Source organism: Falco cherrug, chromosome 4, assembly GCF_023634085.1.
Source record: "Falco cherrug isolate bFalChe1 chromosome 4, bFalChe1.pri, whole genome shotgun sequence".
Classification (NCBI taxonomy): Eukaryota; Metazoa; Chordata; class Aves; order Falconiformes; family Falconidae; genus Falco; species Falco cherrug.
The window spans coordinates 46,970,524-46,985,363 of NC_073700.1; the positions used below are offsets into that span (position 1 = coordinate 46,970,524).

At 40.2% G+C, this 14,840-nt stretch overlaps 1 protein-coding gene across 12 annotated transcripts in view; it reads right to left on the reverse strand.

Annotated features, from left to right (window-relative positions):
• The window catches only part of ELAVL1 (ELAV like RNA binding protein 1), a 58,949-nt gene that overhangs the window by 39,860 nt on the left and 4,249 nt on the right, over positions 1 to 14,840 (reverse strand). For all 12 annotated transcript variants that reach the window (XR_008731940.1, XR_008731937.1, XR_008731939.1 and 9 more), the window contains exon 2: positions 7,030 to 7,213. Coding sequence is in view for 4 of the 12 variants with exons in the window: in XM_055708382.1 (XP_055564357.1) it covers positions 7,030 to 7,201 (172 nt within the window). In the remaining 8 variants the exon portion in view is untranslated. The remainder of the gene's footprint in view (positions 1 to 7,029; positions 7,214 to 14,840) is intronic.

Below are 14,840 nucleotides of genomic sequence, written 5' to 3' on the forward strand. Positions count from 1 at the left end.
ACACTGCTTCAGTTACTAACTCGTTTCTTATTCCCCTCCTGTTACTGACTGACAACTCTAGTTTCACTGGGGAGTCTAATATGAGACCAGAGCCAGGACTTAATTTTCCACTTCACTACAGACCAGCTGCCCCCTCTGGAAGCAGCTAACATAGATTCTCCCCATCCTATCCTTCTCAAGAACCTAAATTTAAATCTGGCTCCTGTCATGTCAGAGAACCTCAGTACAAAGGCATTTTAGTTTAGAATTTGTTTTCTGAAATGCAAAACAATGCTCTGAGATTAAATTAAAAAGGCCCAAGTACATAACACAGAAGGATGGAAGAGATTCTCCCCAAATGTCACTCAGGGGAGGATGTGGTGTCTTGGAAAGAGAGCTGGGTTTGGGGTTTTTTGTTTGTTTGCGTTTACAAAATGTGCTGTGAGTGATAACCAGACAGCTTAAATACATGTGAATACATCAAGCACCACCACATCCAAATACCAGGCATCAATGTGCTGAAAAAGGTAGACAGTACCCCTTTTCTTCTCCCATTCACGGTACCATTTCTAAATTTTGAGTTTATTTCTAATGTAGTCCTTAAACCAAAGCCTGGGATTACCAAAACTGGTACATGGAATGCAGACTCTGCCCATTTTCAGTGGACTAGTTATTCTGTCACACATTTTTGGAAGCACCCACTCTCATAGTCTATTTTTAATTGAGTGAAAACTCATTTCTGTAGGTTTCCGCTAGTTTTCTTCTGTCTTTTTTTTTGTCCACTGATCTCAGGAGATGATGCTGGTTTCTAGCTCCTCCTTATGTCCTTCAGCCCAATGTTAAATCTGCTCCACATCATAATTTTTAACCATTTTTTCACTTCAATACTTTAAACATCAACTTCAGAACCTGTCATGTTCTACACACACTGCTTGGCCTGACTTTGGAGACAAGCAGTTTGGAGACAAGCAGTTGCTATTTGTTACCCTCTTGGCAGTTTTTGTACTACAAGATATCCTTACAAAAAAAAAAAAACAAAAAAAAACAACCAACCACGAAACAAAACAGCTTCTTGAAGGATTTTTGTCAAGACATACTTCTGGATGTTAACAAACATCTGAAGTATTTAATCACTGATCTCCAAAACTAACAGAAGGGCATGATTTTCCATTACAAGGCTATGCTGACCAAGCCCTATCATCACAACATAGAAGTGATTCTATTTATTACTAGTCTACCACACAGCGCTCAGTATTTTTGAAAATACAGGAAACACCCCTACATGCAGTTCTTCACTAAAGATATACATGATGCATCTCAGCTTCTCTGAAAACAAGTGAAGCTGAAACTAAAACCCACAGCCCAAACAAAAACTTTCCTCCTGATCCAGTCCCAAAGTACCCAGTCCTTCATTCTTCAGCAATGTCCTTACACCTAAATTCATCAGTGATCCTGAGAAATTGCTTCGCTTCTCTGAAACACACCCATTCCTTCCCACTTCTACCACAGTGACCACAGTTAAGTCCCAGAAAACTAGAAAAAGTGCTGCTTGAGCTAGAGCTAAGTACAGTAGTTTTAGAGCAGGTATTGAAGTAGCAAGTTAATCTTAAAAATCACTTTCACTTTGCCCCAAAAAATATTCTACAGTCTTCTTACACATTTTAGAAAAAGGAAGTTGGTTTTTTTTCCCCCCAAGTAACTCCTTGAAGCTACAATTAATCATTCTGAATTACTTTTTACAGTTATGCTTCACCTCCAGTTTAGTCATAAATGCTGTCCAAAACCATCATTAGTCATGCCAACACCAAAAGGGCACTGCAGAAATCCCACATAATCATGTTCGTGTCAGGCTGGGGGCAAAGCTCAGCCTAGCTGGATAGTCTGGTCTTGTGCCTAACTAGTTAAGACATTTGGTAAGCACTGTACTGTTTAAGGCCGGATTAGTCAGATCAACACTGAACCAGGAATCACTGCACCGTGCTCCACTCGCACTTTAAGCGGATCTAACCAAAAGCCACATTCTTGAATGCACATTTAAAGAAACTGCATACCACCAAAAGTGATTAAAAAGCTAGGGGAAAAAAAATCCAAGGTTAATGATGTATTCCAGTTCCACAGTTAACAGCAAAACTGCATGAACAATTTAACGGTTGTTTTCCAGGCAAAAGGAAGCAATTTCGGTCAAAGAGAATACTTTCCACAAAACAAGAACACTTAAGAATTCTGTTTCCAGACTGGAGTCCACTGCACTAGTAAAATGAATGGTTACCCTGTCATGCAAGCTAGAGCGCTACTTACTGCCTTTCAGATCTGAAAGCAGTGCAATAAAATCCTCCTTCCCTTCTTGCTTTAAAAGCTTACCAGGACACAGCCATTTGTTTCTTTTCCAGCTGCATCATTTCCGTGCAAGCCTTCCAGAGAAAACATCACGAAAAGAAAAAGACAAGGAAAAGGTGAAGATGCATACCAATCCCTGAGGGATTCCAACTGCCTGGGAAGTGATTTCTTTTCGGTTCTGTAAGCCACGTGCACACTTGCAGCCTGAGTCAGCTCTAACAGCAAGCACTGCTGGAGATGGACCCCAGATTTCTGCACACAACATTAACAAGTCATCCCAAAACATCCATTCTGCTCCGTGGTTTTCAGCAACAGTGGAGCGATGCCTTTGTACCTGGCAGCTGATCAAGGGGTTCAACCTCAGCAAGCTCCATCAGAGCTCAAACTTACATAAGCAAATACAGACAGTGGAGAGGAAGCCCACCGTCTCCTTCCAGTGTCTGCACCGAGATGGCTGCATTTTGGTAGCTGACAGGTACAGCCAGCCTTTGGCACAGTCTAAAGGATCATATCCTAGATTTCCTAGAGCAGAAAGTCATGAGTATTTTGTCATGAGTATCACAGGGATACCTTATTCCCTGCTCAAGCAGTACAGAAGGTGTGAGGGAGGGAACAAGAACCCTCAAGAAGTTGGATGCCTCCCTAACAAAATCAACTGCCATCAGACTGAATACTTTTACAGGGAGGTGCACACAGCACACCTGTCACCAGGTACTCAGAGCAGGGCTATGGGTGACATGAGCAATAAAAAGATCCCAGAGCAGTTTGAAACCTTAAACACATGGGAAATGTTTAACCCAATCTTTTCAGATCTCTAAAACAGTTGGGTTTGAAAGCACCAACACTTCAGCAGAGTGAGGGGAAGAACAAAGAAATTAAATGCAACTTAACACTCATGGCAGACTAACTTTCAGCTTTATCATTTGGTCCAGAAGGACTAAAAATCTGTATGCCTGCAAAAACAAGCAGACTAGAAACGACCAGGTTCTCTCAGAAAACTTACAGCTACTGATTAGAAGCATCTGCACTGCGCGCAATCAGATATCCCGACATGATGAGCCACCCACATCTGTGCTGCAAGAAATCCAGCAAGACTAGCATGGCAAAGGCCTGAATTTCTGCGTTAACAGATACTGAAGGAGGAGAAACGCTTGAAAAAATGTTCACCTATAAGAGAAGTCCAACGCAGCAGACTGTCCAGAAAACCGTACCCCAGAATATGGATGTCCCAGCAAAGTAAAGCACCCCCAGTGCAAAATATGGTATGGGACTGATTTCTTCCATTGAATCATCTATGATAGGAGGCAGTTGCTCCAAGAAAGAGGACTTTTAACATTATACACATTTGGCACCATTGAGTCTGAAATCAGTGCTAGAAGGCTACGGTCTAATCAGTACAGACTGATCAGACAAACCCCAGTACTATTTCCTTGCTCTCAGCCTCATGAGCCAGAGCCACAGGAAGAGAGTATTTAATCAGCTGAATTGGGTCGATGGCTACTCACAAGCCTCAGCAATTACCACAAAAGGGCCAGGAGATGCAACAGTTACATCTCAGACTTGACACTGTGCCATACTAAATTGGGAAGCGACCTTCTCATGCTTCCCCAGGGCTCAAAGCCCCAAGATATGGCTAGTGCTAGTCTTAAGATCTGACAGAAAGAATGATATCCAAGTTCTATAGATCTCTTATGAAAATCCTGGACATCCACGACATACTCACCATAAATACAAGTACAGTGAGCAACAGAGCAACATCTCATTATTTGCCCGCTGACCCCAAGTACTGATTCACTCATCACAAGTTAAGCAAAGCCATGTCTGGAAGTGCTTAGGAATGCAATACACAAACTGAAGAATGACGAGACCAGCACCCTATCTTTCCAGTATGATCAGGAAGAGCTGAAGGAGCACTGCACCCTGTCTAATCTTCACCTTAGCGTGCACAAGCTTCTCTTTACAGTAACTGCAAAAAACAGGAAAAGAAGTTATCACATCTCAACAAAACAAATGCATAGCTATACTTTTACCGGCTGCTATAATCCATGTGTACACAAAGCAGAAAATTCATAGTAAGGAATGTAAACTGACACTATGGATTGCTGCTACTTTCAACTTCCTATAGCATTCATCAATAACAAAATAAGGGATAGGTAGCCTAATGGTTTCAAGAAGTTTCTCTAAATTGTATAAGCACAATCTAATACATGGAACATAAGATTGTTCTGTACCATGCTGTATTTGAAACAAAATCCAACAACATACATACTCTGATCATAATGAAATACTTTGCTAAAACGAAACTCTGGCTTTCAAATAGATTCTTGAATTTAAGTAATCAGTCTCCTGACAGCTAAGGCTAGTTCAGTAAATCATTAAAAACTGCATTCCAGGCAGAAGACATTTTCTGTCCTACATGTTTCACTAATAGAGAATTAATTGAGAAAAATAAACATACCAGTTATTGGTTTATGAAAAATAAGCATTATCAAGCAAAGATTGATTTTAATTCTGCAAATACAATCAATAAAGGCAACTCCAAAGACAAAATGCTTTAACAGAATGTCATGGTGGCACTAAAGCTGTAATTTCACTGAGAAAAACTAAACTGATCTAAAAAAAATTGCAACAAAAGGAGGAGTTACATCCTTGCTGTCCAGGCCACTCAACCCCACTGCGTCTTATGTGCCAATATTATGACTTATCTGACCTCACAGAAACCAAGGTCAGGGAGCTAAACAGGTTTTTCTGCAGAAATGCAAGTGGTGGTGCACAAGGAAAGCAGAACTCTGCCACAAGACTGTTCTCTACGGGGGCAGCCAAACATCAGACCTGCTTAGAGTGGAGTTTCTCAATACCTAAATCTTAATGCAAACATGAAGGGGCAAAAAGAAAAGCAAAAGGAAGAAAAAGAAAAGTGGCATTTTCAGAAGGTTCCTGAAGAAGCCAACTGGTTTCACTGATACTCCAAAACCACCAGTGAGCAAGAAGACTGGGAATTGCTTGTAACAGTGTTGCAAGTGAATGAAAAATTAGGTAGCAACAAAATTAAGTGGTCTGACCAACGCAGCCACCAAGAATTAAAACACTTGCAATCCCTTTAAAGAGAAGCCAACATTTTTGTCCACAGGCACCAAAGGACTCTATGCAACCCTAACAGGAATTTTAGTCTCATTTTTTCAGAGGGTTGTTAAGAAAAATCTGAAGCACACAAGTATATGTTTTGGACTTTAAACTACCCACCGCTGTCAAGTTCCAAGTTAAAGTTAACCAGATTTTACCAGAGTATTTGATGCTACAGGGAACAGTGTGAGGTAGGCTCTCAAACTTCAGGTAATGATGTGTCTGGCTTCCCATCTAAAATATCCTTACCTCCTGTGCAGACGATTTTGTGCTTAATTGAAAGTCTAAGGTGTGGATCAGCTGTGACATTTGTTAATGATAGCAAGCCATTCATCAAGTAGTCTTATTTCCTTGGAAAAGCAGCCTCCAGAGCAAGCTTCTGCTTCTAAGCATCTCAAACTGTATGACTACATCTAGGTTGATAACTCAGCTACCAAAATATTCAAAGAAATCTGTATTTTATGTAAGTATTTCATGATTATTTTCGATATACATTCCATAAGTACAGATTTAGACAGACAGCGATCATGTGAAACTTCATCTGAAAGAAATTAGGAGAACTAAAGAGGCATGGAAATCAGAGAAACCATTCTGAAAGTTTTTAATTAGTTCTCACATCTCTTCTCGAGCACATAAACTAAAGTCAGTTAAAATAACACAGAAGGAATTCTCATGTGTTTCATCAGCTTTCATGCAGTTTTTACACAGTGAAGTAGTTTCAGACCTGTTTCATTATGGATTAGATAGATAATGATCTAAGACAGTATTGCTAGGTTCTGAAATACAAGATCGAGCATGTGGAACAGCAAATTCCACAAGGAAATCATCTGCGGCTGAGAACAAACAAGTATGCATAGCTAGTTAACAACACAATTGCTTTTGTTTACAGAAACAACCACGCTCTCCCACTAAATCCAAGATTCCATGAATTCTGAACAAGAATAACCAGAATTTAAATGTAGGATTAAAACATCTTTGCAGAGCAGATAAAAAGCTCCTGCAAATAAATACTTACTGAACCAGTTGCTTTACCAGCATTTTTTTGTTTGCAAGGAAACATGAAGTTTCACAAATCTGAACTGTTCATTCCTCTCATTTTTTAAAGCTATAACTATCAATCCTATTCAAAGAACTTACAAGTTAAATTCCTGAAGCGCTAAAGCCTACAACCATTTCAAGCACATACCACACCTTTATTTTACTGATCAAAATCAGATCAAGAAATTTGTTTGCATATTTAGAGCTCTAGTAAGACTCAAAAATTCACAGACTGTAGGAAGAATAAATAAGCTGGTGACCAAATTCAAACTATTTTTAGACACGCCTATTGATGTTCAAATTTAGGAACGGTATTTCTTGGAATTCTTAACCATATACAAAACAGTCATTAACTTAGCCTTAAGTATTCTACCTTCCTAATCCTCAATGTCTAGTATTAGCACTACTGTAGTTACATGCATACTTGTCAATAGTTTGATTACACACACACACACACAAATATTGAATATTTCTACATCAAATTGCATTCAATTAAGTAATTGCTTGAGCAGTCTACCACAAAGTAAAAATTTCTTATATACTGGATTATACCTGCAACTTTGTCCCGAATAAGTTTTGCAGATTCAACTTCGCCAATACTGCTAAATAGACTCCGTAATTCATCTTGCGTCATGTTCTGAGGGAGGTAGTTCACAATTAAGTTTGTTCTACCAATATCATCCCTGCAATCTTCAGCCATGTGATCTTCATAACCATTAGACATTTTACAATATATCTGCAAAGAGAAAAATCCCACATAAGTTCTAGATCTTTGCATGTCAATAAGCCAGACTTCCTCCACCTGAAATAAGTTTGAATGTTTATTTTAAAAAACTGAGAACAAGCAACCCTTTCAACTACACATTTTTTCCACTCAAAACCAAAACATTTGTTGAAAATTCCAGAACAATTCACTCTTTGAAACTAACAAGCATGGCATTTTACAAAACTCTGTACCATTGAAGAGCTCTTAACATTTTTTTTTACATTAATAAAAAGCATTAAGACAGACTTTGCACACATTCCTGTAAACACCAAAGTATTCACAACAACAGAGTTAAAAATCACTTTCCACATGTCCAAGCACTTGACTCACCAGAATCAAAACTGCCACCTCAACCTTACTTCCAACCTTATGGTCTGAAATTTTAGAAGACAGAAAGAGGAGCAGCAGCAGCCAGATCTACTATACCCAGTTCAGTATTTCAAATGCGGACTATTTTCTAAATGTTTTTTCCTTCATGCTTTGCTTACCCTCCATCTTAAGGCCCTGTTATTGTTAAATAGTTGCCTTTCGGTGACCGCTTAATTGCATATAGGAGACAGGAATTTGTACTGGAAACCTAACTTTGGTGCTTGTTGAGTATTTGATAGTTTCTATTTTTGCACCTTTTTAAAGAAAGCCTAGAGAAAATACCCAGAAATTCCATCATATGAAGATACTCTCTGCCTTAATCAGCCATGAGCAGGGACTGAATCCTGATGTTTCAGATGCAGAGGACATGTACAGCTCAAACTCACAACAGCCCCATGATGCTCTTCCTTCATGACCTGCCGGAATAATAGATTGTAAATTTTTTTACAACTACTTTGAAATCAGGATACCTAAACCCCATCCCTGCTACAGGAGAAAAGTGATGTCTAGAAGATTCAGCAAGTCTAGATCAGCATGTTCTTTCTGGAAGGCACCACCACCAGGAAGCTGATTTCTTGTATGGTTCCAGACTCTGGTTCTCAAGTTCACTGCTGCAGATTTGTTCATCTTCTAGTCCAAGAACGTTAAACATCTCTAGCTCCAAACCAACATAGTTTTGTTTAACAGTTCTTAAAAACAGTTGTGAAGCAGACAGAATTAACAGAAAAGCTGCTAAAAACCTGAAGTGAATTCATGGCTTCCTGATGCTCGGTTCAGCACTCCACACTGTTTGCGTGTTTTACCACAGAACCTGAACTCTTTGAACTATGTCTATGAACAGCATACAGAAACGTCAATGTACACCATATACCTGCAATAATCTTACGTGTTTCCAAATTCAAACTCCACCAGTAAGAGGCATAAGACCAAACACTTGGTTTTTGGAGGAAATTAAGGCTAATCTGAAAGGACTGAGTTTTTTGTCTTTAATCCGGCATTCTCACGACGGGAATACCACCTGAAGTTTGGCTGCATATAACTAAATCACCAATGCTTGCTTAGTTAATTATCTGTTCTTGCTATACTGTTTACCAGCTCTGTAAATTCAGATTCACACTGCTGTATTTCCAGAATCAAGGTAAATGAATGCTTCACCTGATGCAAGAGATCAGTCTAACGACAGATTCAAGCACCAGAAACTTAGCAACAGACTTGCAACTCTTAACTCCCTTCTGAAAGTTTAGTGTAAACCTTCCAAGTTCAACATGAAATCTGCTTCTCATTGCATCTCTCACTGCCACCTTAGAAGAGTTAATTACCACAGGCTCAAAGATAATTTTGCGTTTACTTTAATAGGACTTTTGGCCAATACATTCATTTGGCTAAAAGAATAACATAAGATGCTGTACAGAAGCAACTACTATTAAATTCCTCTAGCTGCAGTCTGCCAGAGAACTGAGCATATTATCTGAAACAGGTACCACTATCACAGTGCTAATCTTACCTGAGGGGATAATCAATCCAAGCTGTATTAGAACAGTTTAAGATACCATTGTTTCTCAGCCAACAGTAAAACATCAGGTCAGGTGTTCAGAAGATGTGAAAGCTTCTAGCTCATCTCCATGCACAGTGAGCCAGCAAGCCCTGCAGGACCATGTAGTTAATAACTGGCTGTTTGCCAATTTATTTTTGCATCAAGGTGGCTCAGAAGCACTCATATGACCACATACGCTTCTCAAAGAAGGTGATTTTGAGTTACAGCCATTGACACCACAAGACAACTATGTAGCATCAGCTTAAGAGTTTTGTGAAACTTACAGACCCCGCTGCCTTCTATGCCAAGGGCCCGAGCAGCAATGATGCACCAGCTTTATTTTACGGAGCAGGATCTACTACAGGATGAAGCTTTCCAGGGATTGCACCACTACTGACAATTATTTACAAGTTGAAAAAAAATGGAAAAAGTCAGGAACAGCACCTAGAAATCCTAAATCTAGAAAGTGAATGCTGTCTGCAGGAAGGGATTTTCAGTCTCCTCACCAGCAGCTATTGTTAAATCATGTTTAGCATTTATTTCATACTTTCTTCTTGCAAAGGTCAGATTTTAAATGACGATAACAGAGTACACCATTTGAGAACAGATCATGACTAATATTGAGATCAAGCACAGTATAGATTTAAACTCAATCTTTTTTTTTTTTTTTTTTTGGTAAAAGGATTAACAGCTTGCAGTTTAAAGGCGAGGTCTTGCTCCCTCTCACCCACTGATCAGCATTTTACTCCCCATTTCTGTTTCAAGTGTCAACACGAGCAAGCGCCAGCACCCTTCTGTCCACAGGATAACCAATCTGCACCATGGAAGCAATGGAAACCTACACCAGGAGGGAAGCACTTTTTGTTTTGTCAGCAGTTTTAATCTGCTTTCCTTGCAGCAAGGTTAAGCACCAGAGCTAATGGCAGAGGATAGGAAAGAAAGAGCAGATAACACAGAACTAGAAGCAGGGGAAGAGACACTCCCACCAGATGATTTTAAGCTGCCAGCTTGTCCCACTTGTGCCGTGACATTATATCATTAAATACATGTTCCCTTCCAGCTCTGTCAGAACTGTCTGAGCACAACCTCAGAAAAGTTTCTTGTTCTGCTAAATGACACTCAAACAGCTGAACCTTCTTTGCTCAAAATATCCAAGCTATAAAACCAGGTGACTTATGTCTTCAAAACTGTTTTAATGGAAGGCAGCTTTGCTTGCCTGTCCGGCATAAAATTCAAGCCCTACAAGCACAACACACCAATGTGTTGACACGTATGGAAGTTGTACAGTACAATTAGAGTATTTAGTAAGCAAAGGCAGAAGTGCTGAGATTTTTCCAGCTTTATGAGACAAAAGTTCAAGTTCCTTTCACTTTAACCCAATCTGCCCGTGATGATACAAATCCTTCCCGCTGCAACAATTCTCCTCCTGCCAAGTTTAAGAAGTTACTATATACTTTAACACTTACCAAAACCTTTTTTTTTTTAAAAAAAATAAAGTATTTCCTTATCCTCCAAGGTGTATCTGCTGCCTAAAAAGGTGGCACCACAGCTAGATACCAAGCATAGAAAACTCCTCAGCACACCAAGATGGCAAGCTACCAGACTTGTGTGTGGCATCAAACAAAACTGACAGGAGTTTGGCAAACGGTCATCAACTTTAAATCGTTTTACCACAGTCTCTAATCCCACTGTCTGCAAGACTTACCATCTATATCTCCCCATGATAAACAAGGGGTGCCTAGGGCATTGCTGATTCAGAAGCAATTAGAACTGTGAAGGAAGCTTTCCATCTACTTTTCTTCAGACATTAGGAAAAAAATTATGGGATGCCCTTGCATAAAGGCCTGGCAAACACTTTCATGGGCTATCAGGAATACTATGTCTTTATCGCTTCTGTGTGCTTTAAAGAAGAAAAGGAGAAGAGTGCTGATAAAGAAGATGCCTCTTTCTCCTTGATCTTTCACCAAGCACTTACACAATCTACTGCCAGACTAACACTTTCTAGCCATCCTGGAAGTTTGTGGGAAACCACTTCCTCCACTGGTGGTGAACAGTTCCCACACCAGCAAGAATAAAAAGTGTCCCTGAAGAATCATTAACCTTTGCATACTGCAGAGAATTCCAAAAAGAAAAGGTGGTATGAGATGGTCAGTATGGATGACATGAGAAATGCTACATGAGAAAACAAGTTTTTTATTCTGCTGTCGCTGAAATATGTTGAGGGAATCTCCTGATCTTTCTTTACCAAAGAGAGAACGGTCAAATTGTATCAGTAAATATTCCGGGCTTGAAAACCAGGCCTAGGAACCAACTTGGATCTATAACTTCACTAACTGATGTTTGTGAACACACATAGACATAAATCAGAAGTCTTAATGTACCGATATCCTCATCAAGGTCGAGGATGGATGGAAAGATGGCCTACCAGCTCCATTTGGGAAAGCTATCTGTAATGAGATGGATACTTCACAGCCTTTCCAAAAAAAAAAAAAAAAAAAAAAAAAAGCTTTCAATTCTATATCCCCAAAAACGGAAATTTTAAGGCTAAGTTCCATTGCACTGCAGTTCCTGAAATGATTTTTTTTAAAAAAAACAACCAAACCCTGCAACAGCTTGTTTTAAAAGGCAGCCTTCTCTTTTTTTCTGTGTGTAAGGTGCTCTCAAATTTATGATCTCAAGGACATAGAACAACCAACAGGAATATGTACTGTGCCTTGATCTTCCCTTAATTTTGGAGATGCTCAGATTCACATGGCCCAGCACTTTACTACCTGCCTCAAATATTGCTCATTCACGAACAGCCAGGTCTGCGTTCTCAGGTCTCTGGACTGCACTGAAAAGATTTCCAAGGTATTTTTTCCAGAAATTCGCACTGACCGTGACAATCACCTTCTCACAAAAGTGCGAAAGACCCCAGAAGGTTTAAAAGAAAAATTACACAAATGGTTCTGTCCACAGACCAATAGAAGCTTTTGCCAAACGATGCTCAGGATCTCCATCCAGAATTCCAGGATACAGCACCTAAGTCTTCCACTGTGACACATTTGCTAAGAAGAAAGACCTGTACAAGTCTCAGGAGATAATCTGAAACAGGAACACTGGCAAGAAAGATAGCTGTCTTCAGACAAGAGGTTTAATATACCTTCACCTTGTTCACAGGTGTGCAAAGGCAGTAGACCACTACCAGGAGCACAAACTTGAATGCAGACACCTAAACAGATGATAGATGATAACGTGAGTATTTCAGGTACTGCAGAACTAAGACAGGAAATTCTCCAGGAGCAATGAATTCTGTGCTCTTTCATGCCAGCAATTAGCACCTTCATTAAAATCCAAGGAGCAGGTTTTATCACTCCAGCAACTGATCCATTCTCACTCACGCAATATAGTTCTCCAGGCACTGAAAGCCATGTAGCACTGCAGAGGCACAGGTGAGCACTAACACCAGCTGTACCAAAGACAAGAAGGTCAGAGGTACCTCAAACATATTTCTTGTCTTTGATATCAGAAGCACAAAGACTACACCAGTATCTGACACCTGGCCAAAGAGAGCCCGATGAGCGCATTAAAGTATTGTGGCACAGTTTGTGGCAACTTCAACACTGGGAACGGGCCGTAGAGAGCACAGTAGGGTTCTCAGACCACAGCAGAACAGAGGCTGCTGGCACAGGTTACTGACCCAACACCTCAGTCTTTCTTTGCAATGACATGCAAGTTAGCATCACCTGGGCCACACTATGCAGGAAATGCTTCAGCAGACAGTGTCGCACAGAGTCCCTACACTGATGAATTCTCTTGCTGGGATTAATCCTGGTATATGAACAGGGATCCTGCACTGAAACAAGTGACAGCGGCAGAATTCTGCTGGTGAGCTGTCTTGAGCAACCAGGACTTCAGTCTCAAGGGTTTATTCTTAAATACACTGGCTGACCTCAAGAATCTTGATAGGGTGCTTCAAAGTAGACCTTCAGGGCTATACAAACAAGACACCTCCTCCTGTTTCTTCAGCACATGGATGATATTTGTTCACATGCCCCCCCCCCCCCCCCCCCCCAGCGAGTCATGGTTGACTTGGAGGCAAACCACAAATTTGGCTATCTGTGTTGAACACTGCTCTACCACTCAATTGTGAAGCTGCTGAGCAGTCTTCCTTGGAGATCACACCTGAAATAGAAGAAAAAGGACACTACTGCATCCAGGGAAGCGCCAAACCAATCCAAACAGCTGCAAAAGACAGATGCAGAGGTGCTGAGGTGTCCAGGTCTGACCACATGCCAAAAGCAACGCCACACACACACAGAAGGGCCTGAAGGGCCTGCAGGGTCTCCACTAATTTTAAGTGTCCCAGGAAAACAGTTTTCAAGAATGATCCAACATAGTATTGCCATGCAAATACTTGCTTTGCAGCCAGCTATCGAGACAGGATTGAGAAACCGGAGTTTAATCAAGACATAGAAGGGACAGAACCTGGGAAGGAAGAGGGGGACAAACCCAGCATGTTTTCTTCTCAGAAATCACCGATAGCTGTAAGGAAAATAATAGGTTTCACCACAGAAGCTGCTCCAGCAGCAAGACATTCACATACCTCCCAGAAAACAGAGAAAAAGTTTCCCAGTACACTCCACAGCCAGAATACATCTCAATTTCTTAATCCAGACCTCTCTACATATGCCACAGATTCTTCCCCCATAATCTCCAAGAAAATCCCTTTTATTCTTTACACAAACTCCTTTCATGTTCCCAGCAGCTCTCCACATTACACCCCACAAGCACAGACCTCTCCATGAATATCCGTACAGACTACAGGTCAATGACAATACAACACAAGACCCACTGCTATTTCACCTATGCTGCATTCATACAGCATTACTTCAAATAGCAGAGGATTTTAATCTCAACCAAACACCAAAAGCCAATAGAGGGGGGGAAATCAGCAAATCTACAGATACTCTCTTCAATTGAAAAATAACATTTATAGAGCATCTGAGGGGGAAAAAAATGTTTAACATAAAAGGTTATCCTAGCAGGTACATGCAAAGTATAGGCCACATACTTCAAAACCTCAACTCAGATCTGAGCTACACGCTTAAGATTATTTCAATGTATACTTGGCTGTGATAATGCTTAAGTTTTCCTTATAAATAAAAAAAATGTTGGTGCTAAGTAGCATGTCTATGTTTAAGTGATACCTGATACTGTTTCCAAAAAGCAAGTCCATGACCACAAAGGAAGAATCTTGACCTCACCTTTTCTTGCTTGTTATACTTGCTTAGGCTGATTGACAGCTGCTCTATTTCATAAGCATGAATCTTACACTTTGCTGGAATAGCCATCTTCCTGAGCTTTCAAGTACAATGTTTGGGTACATATGAAAACTTAAAGGCAGAAAGCGAGGCATCACAGATTCCTTCCCCCAAAATGTACAGTTACCCTATTTCTTTTTTTGTTGTCCCACAGCGATCAACAAGGTCAGTATTCTTTCCCCCGTAGCTGTCTCATCTGACTTCCTCTACCCCACAGCTGCAGTATCTTATATCAGCAAGCAAGAGAAATTTAAATTTAATATTCAATTTGATTAATTTGGCATTTGTACTCTACTCCCTCCTCAAGAGTGAAACTAGCTCAGTCTACTGAAACATGCTAACGAAGGTCACTTTAAAAAGTTTGTCTTTAGACACGAAGATCCTTTCACAC